This window comes from Tachyglossus aculeatus, chromosome 11, assembly GCF_015852505.1.
Source record: "Tachyglossus aculeatus isolate mTacAcu1 chromosome 11, mTacAcu1.pri, whole genome shotgun sequence".
In the NCBI taxonomy this organism is placed as follows: domain Eukaryota; kingdom Metazoa; phylum Chordata; class Mammalia; order Monotremata; family Tachyglossidae; genus Tachyglossus; species Tachyglossus aculeatus.
Window position 1 is genome coordinate 25,121,258 of NC_052076.1, and position 15,591 is coordinate 25,136,848.

At 46.1% G+C, this 15,591-nt stretch overlaps 1 protein-coding gene across 1 annotated transcript in view; it reads left to right on the forward strand.

Annotated features, from left to right (window-relative positions):
* Window positions 1-15,591, forward strand: part of EFTUD2 (elongation factor Tu GTP binding domain containing 2) — an 85,478-nt gene that overhangs the window by 30,128 nt on the left and 39,759 nt on the right. Inside the window, exons 8-12 of the mRNA XM_038754394.1 lie at window positions 1,167-1,257; window positions 3,004-3,086; window positions 7,311-7,477; window positions 12,101-12,225; window positions 15,449-15,512. Coding sequence (XP_038610322.1) covers window positions 1,167-1,257; window positions 3,004-3,086; window positions 7,311-7,477; window positions 12,101-12,225; window positions 15,449-15,512 — 530 coding nt within the window. The remainder of the gene's footprint in view (window positions 1-1,166; window positions 1,258-3,003; window positions 3,087-7,310; window positions 7,478-12,100; window positions 12,226-15,448; window positions 15,513-15,591) is intronic.

Genomic DNA, 15,591 nt, shown 5'->3' on the forward strand with positions numbered 1-15,591 from the left:
ATATAGAGACGGTCAATCAATCAATCAATCGATCGTATTTATTGGGCGCTTACTGTGTGCAGAGCACTGGACGAAGAGCTTGGGAAGTCCAAGTTGGCAGCATATAGAGACGGTCAATCAATCAATCAGTCGATCGTATTTATTGAGTGCTTACTGTGTGCAGAGCACTGGACGAAGCGCTTGGGAAGTCCAAGTTGGCAACATATAGAGGCGGTCAATCAATCAATCGATCGTATTTATTGAGCGCTTAACTGTGCAGAGCACTGGACTAAGCGCTTGGGAAGACCAAGTTGGCAACATAGAGAGAAGGTCAATCAATCAATCAATTGATCATATTTATTGGGCACTTACTGTGTGCAGAGCACTGGACGAAGTGCTTGGGAAGTCCAAGTTGGCAACATATAGAGACGGTCAATCAATCAATCAATCGATCGTATTTATTGAGCGCTTACTGTGTGCAGAGCACTGGACGAAGCGCTTGGGAAGTCCAAGTTGGCAACATATAGAGACGGTCAATCAATCAATCGATCGTATTTATTGAGCGCTTACTGTGTGCAGAGCACTGGACGAAGCGCTTGGGAAGTCCAAGTTGGCAGCATATAGAGACGGTCAATCAATGAATCAGTCGATCATATTTATTGAGCACTTACTGTGTGCAGAGCACTGGACGAAGCGCTTGGGAAGTCCAAGTTGGCAGCATATAGAGACTGTCAATCAATGAATCTGTCGATCATATTTATTGAGCGCTTACTGTGTGCAGAGCACTGGATGAAGCGCTTGGGAAGTCCAAGTTGGCAACATATAGAGACGGTCAATCAATCGATCGTATTTATTGAGCGCTTACTGTGTGCAGAGCGCTTGGGAAGTCCAAGTTGGCAACATCTAGAGACAGTCCCTACCCAAGAGCGGGCTCACAGTCGGCTCCATCAGGCCTGAATTTTAGTCGTCCGATCCGGTGATCTCCACCCCGACCTTGTCCCTCGGAATCAATCAATCGTATTGAGCGCTTACTGTGTGCAGAGCACTGTACTAAGCGCTTGGGAAGTACAAGTTGGGAACTCGGAAGCTCCCGGGCTCGTTCCCCCATTGGGATTGGGGTCCCCCAGGGGAGCGCGAATCCTTCTGGAGCTGGTCGGGGCCCCTGACTGCTTCCTCTGTCCTTCCAGAGAGGGGTCGGCATCAAAAGCACCCCCGTGACCGTCGTCCTGCCGGACACCAAGGGCAAGTCTTACCTCTTCAACATCATGGACACGCCAGGTACGTCTGCGGGGCCGGCCCTTTCCCCATCCTGCCCTCCGAGTTCCCATTTTCCCGCCAGTCAGGGCCAACGGGGAAAGCAGCGTGGCTCAGTGGAAAGAGCCCGGGCTTTGGAGTCACAGGTCCTGGGTTCGAATCCTGGCTCCACCCCTTGTCAGCCATGTGACTTTGGGCAAGGCACTTCACTTCTCTGGGCCTCAGTTCCCTCATCTGGAAAATGGGGATGAAGACTGTGAGCCCCCTGTGGGACAACCTGATCGCCTTGTATCTCCCCAGCGCTTAGAACAGTGCCCGCAACCTTGGTGTCATCCTCGACTCCGCTCTCTCGTTCACCCCTCACATCCAAGCCGTCACCAAAACCTGCCGGTCTCAGCTCCGCAATATTGCCAAGCTCCGCCCTTTCCTCTCCATCCCAACCGCTACCCTGCTCGTTCCAGCTCTCATCCTATCCCGTCTGGACTACTGCACCAGCCTTCTCTCTGATCTCCCATCCTCCTGTCTCTCCCCACTTCAGTCCATACTTCATGCTGTTGCCCGGATCATCTTTGTCCAGAAACGCTCTGGGCATGTTACTCCCCTCCTCAAAAATCTCCAGTGGCTTCCAGTCAATCTGCGCATCAGGCAGAAACTCCTCCCCCTGGGCTTCCAGGCTGTCCATCCATCCCCTTGCCCCCTCCTACCTCACCTCCCTTCTCTCCTTCTCCATCGCAGCCCGCACCCTCCGCTCCTCCGCCGCTAATCTCCTCCCCATACCTCGTTCTCGCCCGTCCCACCGTCGACCCCTGGCCCACATAGTCCCCCGGGCCCGGAATGCCCCCAATCCCTCTGCCCATCCGCCCAGCTCGCTCTCTTCCTCCCTTCAAGGCCCTACTGAGAGCTCACCTCCTCCCGGAGGCCTTCCCAGACTGAGCCCCTTCCTTCCTCTCCCCCTCGTCCCCCTCTCCATCCCCCCCATCTTACCTCCTTCCCTTCCCCACAGCACCTGGATATATGGATATATGTTTGTACATATTTATTACTCTATTTATTTATTTATTTATTTTACTTGTACATATCTATTCTATTTATTTTATTTTGTTAGTATGTTTGGTTTAGTTCTCTGTCTCCCCCTTTTAGACTGTGAGCCCGCTGTTGAGTAGGGACTATCTCTATATGTTGCCAACTTGTACTTCCCAAGCGCTTAGTCCAGTGCTCTGCACACAGTAAGCGCTCAATAAATACAATTGTTGATGATGATGATGAAAAAATGCCATCATTATTATTATTATTTGTTGTTGTCTGTTGTCTCTGTATTTATTACTTATATATTTACTATTTATTACTCTATTACTGTATATATATGAGTATATGTATACATATATATGTATACTGTTATGGGTGTTTATACTACATATAAATATTACTATATATATGTGTGTGTGTGTGTGTATATGGGGAGGAGGAGAGAAGAAGGGGGCTCAGTCTGGGAAGGCCTGCTCGAGAGCGTACACTCAAACTGACACATTCCCTGCCCACAACGAGCATACAGTCGCGGACCGACCTCCTCCCCGCTTCTGATCGCTCGCTGGCTCCGAGCCCCTCCTTCATTCGTTCGGTCGTGCTTACCGAGCGCTTACTATGTGCTGAGCACTGTACTAACCGCTTGGAGAGGACAGCAGAGCCCTAAACGGACCCGTTGCGTGCCCAACGCGACCCTGGCACTGCCCTCCCCGCCGCGGCGGGGGGACTGAGCTGGGTTTTTTTCAGGGCACGTGAACTTTTCCGACGAGGTCACGGCCGGCCTGCGCATCTCGGACGGCGTGGTGCTCTTTATCGACGCGGCCGAGGGGGTGAGTGTACTGGACCCCGAGGCTCGGGGGCGAGGGGGACCGGGGCGCTCGAAGCCGCGGGGGCCGGGCTCCCGCATCCCTAAGCCTCGCTCGCCTCAGCTCTCTGTAAAACGGGAGAGCATCCCATCGGGGCGGAAAGACCCCGGGTTTTTAAACCCCAATCCATCAATCAATCAATCAATCAATAGTATTTATTGAGCGCTTACTGTGTGCAGAGCACTGGACTAAGCGCTTGGGAAGTACAAGCTGGCACCCCGTTGCCCACCTGCCCCTGTCAACATGATAAGCCGGCACCTCTGCCCAAGGATAATAATAATAATGAGGGCATTTATTAAGTGCTTACTACTACTACTACTAATAATAATCATTCTTTCCAAGGATAAGTGTTGCCAACTTGGACTTCCCAAGCACTTAGTACAGTGCTCTGCACACATTATGTGCTCAATAAATGCGATTGATTGATTGATTGATAATAATAATAATGATGGCATTTATTAAGTGCTTACTACTACTACTAATGACTATTATAATAATATATAATATAATAATATATAATTATATAATAATGATATAATAATGATGATTTATTCATTCAGTCACATTCATTGAGCACTTACTGTGTTCAGAGCACTGTACTAAGCGCTTGGGAAGTACAAGCTGGCACCCCGTTGCCCACCTGCCCCTGTCAACATGATAAGCCGGCACCTCTGCCCAAGGATAATAATAATAATGAGGGCATTTATTAAGTGCTTACTACTACTAATAATAATAATAATCATTCTTTCCAAGGATAAGTGTTTCCAACTTGGACTTCCCAAGCACTTAGTACAGTGCTCTGCACACATTATGTGCTCAATAAATGTGATTGATTGATTAATAATAATAATAATGATGGCATTTATTAAGTGCTTACTACTACTACTAATGACTATTATAATAATAATATATAATATAATAATATATAATTATATAATAATGATATAATAATAATGATTTATTCATTCAATCACATTCATTGAGCACTTACTGTGTTCAGAGCACTGGACTAAGCGCTTGGGAAGTACAAGCTGGCACCCCGTTGCCCACCTGCCCCTGTCAACATGATAAGCTGGCACCTCTGCCCAAGGATAATAATAATAATGATGGCATTTATTAAGCGCTTACTACCGCTACTACTAATAATAATCATTCTGCCCAAGGATAAGTGTTGCCAACTTGGACTTCCCAAGCACTTAGTACAGTGCTCTGCACACATTACGTGCTCAATAAATGCGATTGATTGATTGATTAATAATAATAATAATAATGATGATGGCATTTATTAAGTGCTTACTACTACTACTAATGATTATTATAATTATAATATATAATATAATAATATATAATTATATAATAATGATATAATAATAATAATGATTTGTTCATTCAATCGTATTCATTGAGCGCTTACTGTGTGCAGAGCACTGGACTAAGCGCTTGGGAAGTCCAAGTAAATGAAATAAATAGAATCAATTTGTACAAGTAAAATAAATAAGCAGAGTAATAAATATGCATGATAAGCTGGCACCTCTGCCCAAGGATGACAATAATAATGATGGCATTTATTAAGTGCTTACCACTACTACTACTACTACTACTACTAATAATAATAATAATGATTCATTCATTCAGTCGATCAATCAATCGTATTTATTGAGCACTTACTGTGTGCAGAGCACTGGACTAAGCGCTGGGGAAGTCCAAGTTGGCAACATCTAGAGACGGTCCCTACCCAACAACAGGCCCGGGCTTTGGAGTCAGAGGTCACGGGTTCAAATCCCGCTCTGCCAGTTGTCAGCTGTGTGATTTTGGGCAAGTCACTTCACTTCTCTGGGCCTCAGTGACCTCATCTGAAAAATGGGGATTAAGACTGTGAGCCCCATGTGGGACATCCTGGTCACCTTGTAACCTCCCCAGCGCTTAGAACAGTGCTTTGCACATAGTAAGCGCTTAATAAATGCCATCATAATCATTATTCTCTGGGCCTCAGTTCACTTATCTGTAAAATGGGGATGAAGACTGTGAGCCCAATGTGGGACAACCCTATCACCTTGTAAACTCCCCAGCGCTTAGAACAGTGCTTTGCACGTAGTAAGTGCTTAATAAATGCCATCTTTGTCATTATTATTCTCTGGGCCTCTGTTCCCTCCTCTGTTAAATGGGGATTAAGACTGTGAGCCCTGTGGGACAACCCGATCACCTTTTAACCTCCCCAGCGCTTAGAACAGTGCTTTGAACATAGTAGGCACTTATAAATGCCATCATTATCATTATTATTCTCTGGGCCTCAATTCCCTCATCTGTAAAATGGGGATTAAGACTGTGAGCCCCTTGTGGGACAACCTGATCACCTTGTAAACTCCCCAGCGCTTAGAACAGTGCTTTGCACGTAGTAAGTGCTTAATAAATGCCATCTTTGTCATTATTATTCTCTGGGCCTCTGTTCCCTCCTCTGTTAAATGGGGATTAAGACTGTGAGCCCTGTGGGACAACCCGATCACCTTTTAACCTCCCCAGCGCTTAGAACAGTGCTTTGAACATAGTAGGCACTTATAAATGCCATCATTATCATTATTATTCTCTGGGCCTCAATTCCCTCATCTGTAAAATGGGGATTAAGACTGTGAGCCCCTTGTGGGACAACCTGATCACCTTGTAAACTCCCCAGCGCTTAGAACAGTGCTAGTAAGCGCTTAATAAATGCCGTCATTATCATGATTATTCTCTGGGCCTCAGTTCCTTCATCTGTAAAATGGGGATTAAGACTGTGAGCCCCATGTGGGACAACCTGATTACCCTTGTATCCTCCCCAACGCTTAGAACAGTGCTAGTAAGCGCTTAATAAATGCCATCATTATCATTATTATTCTCTGGGCCTCAATTCCCTCATCTTTAAGTGGGGATGAAGACTGTGAGCCCCACATGGGACAACCTGATCACCTTGTAAACTCCCCAGCGCTTAGAACAGTGCTTTGCACATAGTAAGCGCTTAATAAATGCCATCATTATCATTATTATTCTCTGGGCCTCAGTTCCCTCATTGTAAAATGGGAATGAAGACTGTGAGCCCCATGTGGGACAACCTGATCACCTTGTAACCTCCGCAGTGATTAGAACAGTGCTTTGCACATAGTAAGCGCTTAATAAATGCCATCATTATCATTCTCTGGGCCTCAGTTCCCTCCTGTGTAAAATGGGGATGAAGACTGTGAGCCCCATGTGGGACAACCTGATCACCTTGTAACCTCCGCAGCGCTTAGAACAGCGCTTTGCACATAGTAAGCGCTTAATAAATGCCATCATTATCATTCTCTGGGCCTCAGTTCCCTCCTCTGTAAAATGGGGGTGAAGACTGAGCCCCATGTGGGACAACCTGATCACCTTGTAACCTCCCCAGCGCCTAGAACAGTGCTTTGCACATAGTGAGCGCTTAATAAATGCCATCATTATCATTCTCTGGGCCTCAGTTCCCTCCTCTGTAAAATGGGGATGAAGACTGAGCCCCATGTGGGACAACCCGATCACCTTGTAACCTCCCCAGCGCCTAGAACAGTGCTTTGCACATAGTAAGCGCTTAATAAATGCCATCATTATTATTATTAGTACACCTAGCAGGTGCTTAACAAATGCCATTATTAGTGCCACCCCCTTCTAGACAGTGAGCCCACTGTTGGGTAGGGACTGTCTGTGTATGTTCCCAACTTGTACTTCCCAGGCGCTTAGTACAGTGCTCTGCACACAGTAAGCGCTCAATAAATACGATTGATTGATTGATTGATTGATTGACTGATTGATTGGGATGCCACTTCACCCCCCGGCCGGCTGCGGGACCAGAGCGGCGGGGCGGGAGCCGCGTTGCCCCTGCCCGTCTTGGCCGAAGCTCACGCCTTGGCGTGCTCCTTGGCGTGTTCCTCACCATACATGTATATATGTTTGTACATATTTATTACTCTATTTTACTTGTACATATCTATTCTATTTATTTTATTTTGTTAGTACGTTCGGTTTTGTTCTCCGTCTCCCCCTTTAAGACTGTGAGCCCACTGTTGGGTAGGGACCGTCTCTATACGTTGCCAACTTGTACTTCCCAAGCGCTTAGTCCAGTGCTCTGCACACAGTAAGCGCTCAGTAAATACGATCGATCGATCGATTGATTCCTCGGCGTGTCTTGGTGGCCCGGCCCAGGTGATGCTGAACACGGAGCGGCTGATCAAACACGCGGTGCAGGAGAGGCTGGCCGTCACCGTCTGCATCAACAAAGTGGACCGGCTGATCCTCGAACTGAAGCTGCCGCCCACCGACGCCTACTACAAGCTGCGCCACATTGTCGACGAGGTCAACGGCCTCATAAGGTACGTACCGGCCGCCCACCTCCCCCGGGCGCGCGCGGGCGCGGAAGAAGCCTTGGGGCTCAGTGGAAAGAGTCCGAGGTGGTGGGTTCAAATCCCGGCTCCGCCGACTGTCAGCTGGGTGACTTTGGGCTAGTCGCTTCACTTCTCGGGGCCTCAGTGACCTCATCTGGACAATGGGGATGAAGACTGGGAGCCCCCTGTGGGACAACCTGATCACCTTGTATCTCCCTCCCCAGCGCTTAGAACAGTGCTTTGCACATAGTAAGCGCTTAACAAATGCCATCATTATTATTATTATTATAACCTCCCTAGCACTTAGAACAGTGCTTTGCACAAAGTAAGCATTTAACAAATGCCATCATTATTATTATTATTATTGTTATTATTATTATTATTATTGTAACCTCCCCAGCGCTTAGAACAGTGCTTTGCACATAGTAAGCGCTTAACAAATGCCATCATTATTATTATTATTGTAACCTCCCCAGCGCTTAGAACAGTGCTTTGCGCATAGTAAGCGCTTAACAAATGCCATCATTATTATTATTATTATTGTAACCTCCCCAGTGCTTTGCACATAGTAAGTGCTTAACAAATGCCATTATTATTATTATTATTATTATTATTATTATTATTATTGTAACCTCCCCAGCGCTTAGAACAGTGCTTTGCACATAGTAAGCACTTAACAAATGCCATCATTATTATTATATCACTCTGTAACCTCCCCAGCGCTTAGAACAGTGCTTTGCACATAGTAAGCGCTTAACAAATGCCATCATTATTATTATTACTGTAACCTCCCCAGCGCTTAGAACAGTGCTTTGCACATGGTAAGCGCTTAACAAATGCCATTGTTATTATTATTGTAACCTCCCCAGCGCTTAGAACAGTGCTTTACACATAGTAAGCGCTTAACAAATGCCATCATTATTATTATTATTATTATTGTAACCTCCCCAGCATCTAGAACAGTGCTTTGCACATGGTAAGCACTTAACAAATGCCATCATCATTATTATTATTATTGTAACCTCCCCAATGCTTAGAACAGTACTTTGCACATAGTAAGCGCTTAATAAATGCCATCATCATTATTATTATTCTCTGGGCCTCAGTTCCCTCATCTGGACAATGGGGATGAAGACTGTGAGCCCCCTGTGGGACAACCTGATCACCTTGTATCTCCCCCCCAGTGCTTAGAACAGTGCTTTGCACATAGTCAGCGCTTAACAAATGGCATTATTATTATTATTATTATTATTATTATTGTTATTGTAACCTCCACAGCGCTTAGAACAGTGCTTTGCACATAGCGCTTAACAAATGCCATCATTATTATTATTATTATTATTATTATTGTAACCTCCCCAGCACTTAGAACAGTGCTTTGCACACAGTAAGCGCTTAACAAATGCCATCATTATTATTATTATTGTAACCTCCCCAGCGCTTAGAACAGTGCTTTGTACATAGTCAGCGCTTAACAAATGCCATCATTATTATTATTATTGCAACCTCCCCAGCGCTTAGAACAGTGCTTTGCACATAGTAAGCGCTTAACAAATGCCATCATTATTATTATTATTATTGTAACCTCCCCAGCGCTTAGAGCAGTGCTTTGCACATAGTAAGTGCTTAACAAATGCCATCATCATTATTATTATTGTAACCTCCCCAGAGCTTAGAACAGTGCTTTGCACATAGTAAGCGCTTAACAAATGCCATCATCATTATTATTATTGTAACCTCCCCAGCGTTTAGAACAGTGCTTTGCACATAGTAAGCGCTTAACAAATGCCATCATTATTATTATTATTGTTACCTCCCCAGCGCTTAGAACAGTGCTTTGCACATAGTAAGCGCTTAATAAATGCCATCATTATTATTATTCTCTGGGCCTCAGTTCCCTCATCTGGAAAATGGGGATTGACTGTGAGCCCCCTGTGGGACAACCTGATCATCTTTTAACCTCCCCAGTGCTTAGAACAGTGCTTTGCACATAGTAAGCACTTAACAAATTCCATCATTATTATTATTCTCTGGGCCTCAGTTCCCTCATCTGGAAGATGGGGATTAAGACTGAGAGCCCCCCGTGGGACAACCTGATCACCTTTTAACCTCCCCAGCACTTAGAACAGTGCTGTGCACATAGTAAGCACTTAGTAAATGCCATTATTATTATTATTATTAATAACCATTCATTCACTCAATCATATTTATTGAGCACTTACTGTGTGCAAAGCACTGTACTAAGCGCTTGGGAAGTCCAAGTCGGCAACATAGAGAGACGGTCCCTACCCAACAACGGGCTCACAGGCTAGAAGGGGGAGACTTCTAGGGCAAGTCGCTTAACTTCTCTGGGCCTCAGTTCCCTCATCTGGAAAATGGGGATGAAGACTGTGAGCCCCCCGTGGGACAACCTGATCACCTTGTAACCCCCCCAGCGCTTAGAATGGTGCTTTGCACATAGCGTTTAATAAATGCCATGATTATTATTATCGTGTCTCCCCAGCGTGTCGAACAGTGCTCAAACCCTAGCGTTCATTCAGTCGTATTTATTGAGCGCTTACTGTGTGCAGAGCACTGGAATAAGCGCTTGGGAAGTCCAAGTCGGCAACATAGGGAGGCGGTCCCCACCCAACAACGGGCTCACAGTCTAGAAGGGGGAGACTTCTAGGGCAAGTCGCTTCACTTCTCTGGGCCTCAGTTCCCTCATCTGGAAAATGGGGATGAAGACTGTGAGCCCCCTGTGGGACAACCTGATCACGTTGTATCCCCCCCAGCGCTTAGAACAGTGCTTTGCACAGAGTAAGCGCTTAATAACTGCCATTATTATCATTATCGTGTCTCCCCAGCGCGTCGAACAGTGCTCAACCCCTAGCGTTCATTCAGTCGTATTTATTGAGCGCTTACTGTGTGCAGAGCACTGGACTAAGCGCTTGGGAAGTCCAAGTCGGCAACATAGAGAGGCGGTCCCCACCCAACAACGGGCTCACGGTCTGGAAGGGTCCCAACCTCGCCGCTCATTGCAGGGCGCAGTTCTCCCCCAAGCGCTTCCCAAGTAGCCCCCCCCACCTTACCTCCTTCCCTTCCCCACAGCACCTGTATATATGTATATATGTTTCTACATATTTATTATTCTATTTAATTATTTATTTTACTTGTACATATCTATTCTATTTATTTTATTTGGTTAGTATGTTTGGTTTTACTCTCCATCTCCCCCTTTTAGACTGTGTGAGCCCACTGTTGGGTAGGGACTGTCTCTAGATGTTGCCAACTTGGACTTCCCAAGCGCTTAGTCCAGTGCTCCGCACACAGTAGGCGCTCAATAAATACGATTGAATGAATGACTCCCCACGGCACATATGTATCTATTTGTAGGTACCCGTAATTGATTGTTTTATCTATTTGTATTAATGTCCGTCTCCCCCCTAGACCGTGAGCTCGTTGTTGGGTAGGGACCGGCTCTCTATGTTGCCAACTTGGACTTCCCAAGCGCTTAGTCCAGTGCTCCGCACACAGTAGGCGCTCAATAAATGCGATTGAATGAATGACTCCCCACAGCACATATGTATCTATTTGTAGGTACCTGTAATTGATTGTTTTATCTATTTGTATTAATGTCCGTCTCCCCCTCTAGACCGTGAGCTCGTTGTTGGGTAGGGACCGGCTCTCTATGTTGCCAACTTGGACTTCCCAAGCGCTTAGTCCAGTGCTCCGCACACAGTAAGCGCTCAATAAATACGACTGAATGAATGACTCCCCACAGCACATATGTATCTATTTGTAGGTACCCATAATTGATTGTTTTATCTATTTGTATTAATGTCCGTCTCCCCCTCTAGACCGTGAGCTCGTTGTTGGGTAGGGACCGGCTCTCTATGTTTCCAACTTGGACTTCCCAAGCGCTTAGTCCAGTGCTCCGCACACAGTAGGCGCTCAATAAATACGATTGAATGAATGACTCCCCACGGCACATATGTATCTATTTGTAGGTACCCGTAATTGATTGTTTTATCTATTTGTATTAATGTCCGTCTCCCCCTCTAGACCGTGAGCTCGTTGTTGGGTAGGGACCGGCTCTAGATGTTGCCAACTTGGACTTCCCAAGCGCTTAGTCCAGTGCTCCGCACACAGTAGGCGCTCAATAAATACGATTGATTGAATGACTCCCCACAGCACATATGTATCTATTTGTAGGTACCTGTAATTGTTTTATCTATTTGTATTAATGTCCGTCTCCCCCCTCTAGACCGTGAGCTCGTTGTTGGGTAGGGACCGGCTCTAGATGTTGCCAACTTGGACTTCCCAAGCGCTTAGTCCAGTGCTCCGCACACAGTAGGCGCTCAATAAATACGATTGATTGAATGACTCCCCACAGCACATATGTATCTATTTGTAGGTACCTGTAATTGTTTTATCTATTTGTATTAATGTCCGTCTCCCCCTCTAGACCGTGAGCTCGTTGTTGGGTAGGGACCGGCTCTAGATGTTGCCAACTTGGACTTCCCAAGCGCTTAGTCCAGTGCTCCGCACACAGTAGGCGCTCAATAAATGCGATTGAATGAATGAATGAATATGATTGATTGATTGGTTATGATCCTTCTCGTTGTGCAGCATGTATTCGACGGACGAGAACCTGGTCCTGTCCCCGCTGCTGGGCAACGTCTGCTTCTCCAGCTCCCAGTACAGCATCTGCTTCACGCTGGGCTCCTTCGCCAAGATCTACGCCGACACCTTTGGTGAGCGCCCTCCGGCACCCGGCCTTCCCCGCGCCGCCCGCCCCGGGCTCACAATCCATCCCTGCTCGGCCTGTGGGGAAACTGAGGCCCAGAGCATCACGCGGAAGCGCTGGGGCGAGGGGAGAACAGTGCCCATAATGATGGCATTGATTAAGCGCGGGGCGGCGGTTGGGGGGGAATCCGAGGTCATCAGGCTGTCCCACGGGGGCCTCACCGCTCTTCATCCCCATTTTCCAGACGAGGGAACTGAGGCCCGGAGAAGTGAAGCGACTTGCCCAAAGTCACCCAGCTGACAAGCGGCGGAGGCGGGATTAGAACCCGTGACCTCTGACCCCCAAGCCCGGGCTCTTCCCACTGAGCCACGCTGCTTCTCTAGTAACAGATGCCCACGTGGGACAGGGACTGGGTCCAATTGGATTTTCTTGTATCCACCCCGGCGCTTAGTACAGTGCCCGGAACATAGTAAGCGCTTAACAGATACCATAATAAAGTAATAATAAGGAACGGGACCCTAAGAATTCCTCCCCTCTCGACTGTCGGCTCCTGTGGGCAGGGCATGTTCATTCATAATAATAATAATGCTGGTATTTGTTAAGCGCTTACTATGTGCCAGGCACTGTTCTAAGCGCTGGGGTAAGTACAAGGTGATCAGGTTGTCCCACGTGGGGCTCACAGTCTTAATCCCCATTTTACAGATGAGGGAACTGAGGCACAGAGAAGTGAAGTGACTTGCCCGAGGCCACACAGCAGACAAGTGGTTCATTCATTCCATTGTATTTATTGAGCGCTTACTATGTGCAAAGCACTGTACTAAGTGCTTGGGAGAGTACACTACAGTTTTGGCTTTTTTGTCCATCTCAAATACCATAATAATAATAATAATAATAATGATGGCATTCGTTAGGTGCTTAGTATGTGCAAAGCGCTGTACTAAGTGCTTGGGGAGAGTACAGTACAATTTTGGGTTTTTTGTCCGTCTCAAATACCATCCTAATAATAATAATAATCATGGCATTTGTTAGGTGCTTAGTATGTGCAAAGCCCTGTTCTAAGCGCTGGAGGGGATACAGGGTGATCAGGTTGTCCCCACAGAGGGCTCACAGTCTTCATCCCCATTTTACAGATGAGGGAACTGAGGCCCAGAGAAGTGAAGTGACTTGCCCAGGGTCACGCAGCAGACATGTGGCAGAGCTGGGATTCGAACCCACGACCTCTGACTCCCAAGTCCGGGCTCTTTCCACTGAGCCACGCTGCTTCTCTATTATCATTATCATCATTGATCATCATTATCGTTATTAAATGCCATTATAATAATAATAATAATAATGATGGCATTTATTAAGCGTTTACTATGTGCAAAGCACTGTTCTAAGCACTGAGGAGGGATACAGGGTGATCAGGTTGTCCCCACAGAGGGCTCACAGTCTTCATCCCCATTTTAGAGATGAGGGAACTGAGGGCCAGAGAAGTGAAGTGACTTGCCCAAGGTCACGCAGCAGACATGGGGCGGAGCCGGGATTCAAACCCACGACCTCTGACTCTCAAACCCGGGCTCTTTCCATTGAGACACGCTGCTTCTCTATTATTATTATTATCATCGTTGATCAGCATTATCATTATTAAATGCCATTATAATAATAATAATGATGATGGCATTTGTTAAGCGCTTACTACTACTAATAATGATGATGATGGCATTTATGAAGCGCTTACTATGTGCAAAGCACTGTTCTAAGCACTGGGGAGGTTACAAGGTGATCAGGTTGTCCCACGTGGGGCTCACAGTCTTAATCCCCATTTTACAGATGAGGCCCAGAGAAGTTAAGTGACTTGACCAAAGTCACACAGCTGACAATTGGTGGAGCTGGGATTTGAATCCATGACCTCTGACTCCAAAGCCCGGGCTCTTTTCCATCCATTCATTCATTCATTCATCCATTCATTCATTCATTCAATTGTATTTATTGAGCGCTTACTGTGTGCAGAGCACTGGACTAAGCGCTTGGGAAGTCTAAGTTGGCAACATGTAGAGACGGTCCCTACCCAACAACGGGCTCACAGTCTAGAACGGGGAGACGGACAACGAAACAAAACATATTAACAAAATAAAATAAATATGTACAAATAAAATAGAGTAATAAATATGTACAAACATATATAACAGGTAATATATATGTGTATACAGGTATGTGTGTATGTGTATGTATACATATATATATACAGGTACGTATATATACATGCGAAGCAGCATGGCTCAGTGGAAAGAGCCCGGGCTTTGGAGTCAGAGGTCATGGGTTCGAATCCCAGCTCCGCCCCATGTCTGCTGTGTGACCTTGGGCAAATCACTTCACTTCCCTGAGCCTCAGTTCCCTCATCTGTAAAATGGGGATTAAAACTGTGAGCCCCATGTGGGACAACCTCATCGCCTTGTATCCCCCCCAGCACTTAGAATGGTGCTTTGCACATAGTAAGCGCTTAACAAATGCCATCATTATTATCTACGCATATATATCTACATATATATGTATCTATCATATATATCTACATGTATATATACATGTGCACACACATATAGGTAGCATACATTTATATATGCATGCATATATGCATGCATATATGTGTGTGTATATGCATATGTGCATATATATACACATGTATATGTACATGCATATATGTATGTGTGCGTGTGTGCCTGTATATATGTATGCATGCACATGTTTTATATGTGTGTATGTGTGCATGCGTATATACATGCATATATGTGTGCGTATATATGCATATGCATGTGTGTGTATGTATATGTGTATATACGCATGTATATGTGTGTGCATGTATGTGTATGTGTGTGTATATTTACATGTATGTATGTGTGTATGTATACAGGTATATATGTGTATATACAGGCATATATATGTATGTATGTATGTGTACATATATATATATATATACACACACACACACACAGGTTTTCCACCGAGCCACGCTGCTTACTATGTGCAAAGGACTGTTCTATTGTCACTGTCACTATTTGGCATGGAAGCCAGTGGCTGTGGAGAGCCCAGAGGATGCTCGGGGCAGGGGGAGCGGGGTGGCGGCTGCCCTTTGACCTCCTGCCCCACGGCCAAGTGTTCCCCGTGAGGGCGGCCTGGGGGGCGGGCGGCTTTCGGGGGGCTGTGGGGGACTCAGGGGGGCTTCTCTCACCTGCATCCGCTCCGCCTCCCAGGGGACATCAACTACCAGGAGTTCGCCAAGCGGCTTTGGGGCGACATCTACTTCAACCCCAAAACGTAAGTCATCCCCCTTGGGTGACTCCGGTCATTCATTCATTCATCAATCAATCAATCAATCGTATTTATTGAGCGCTTA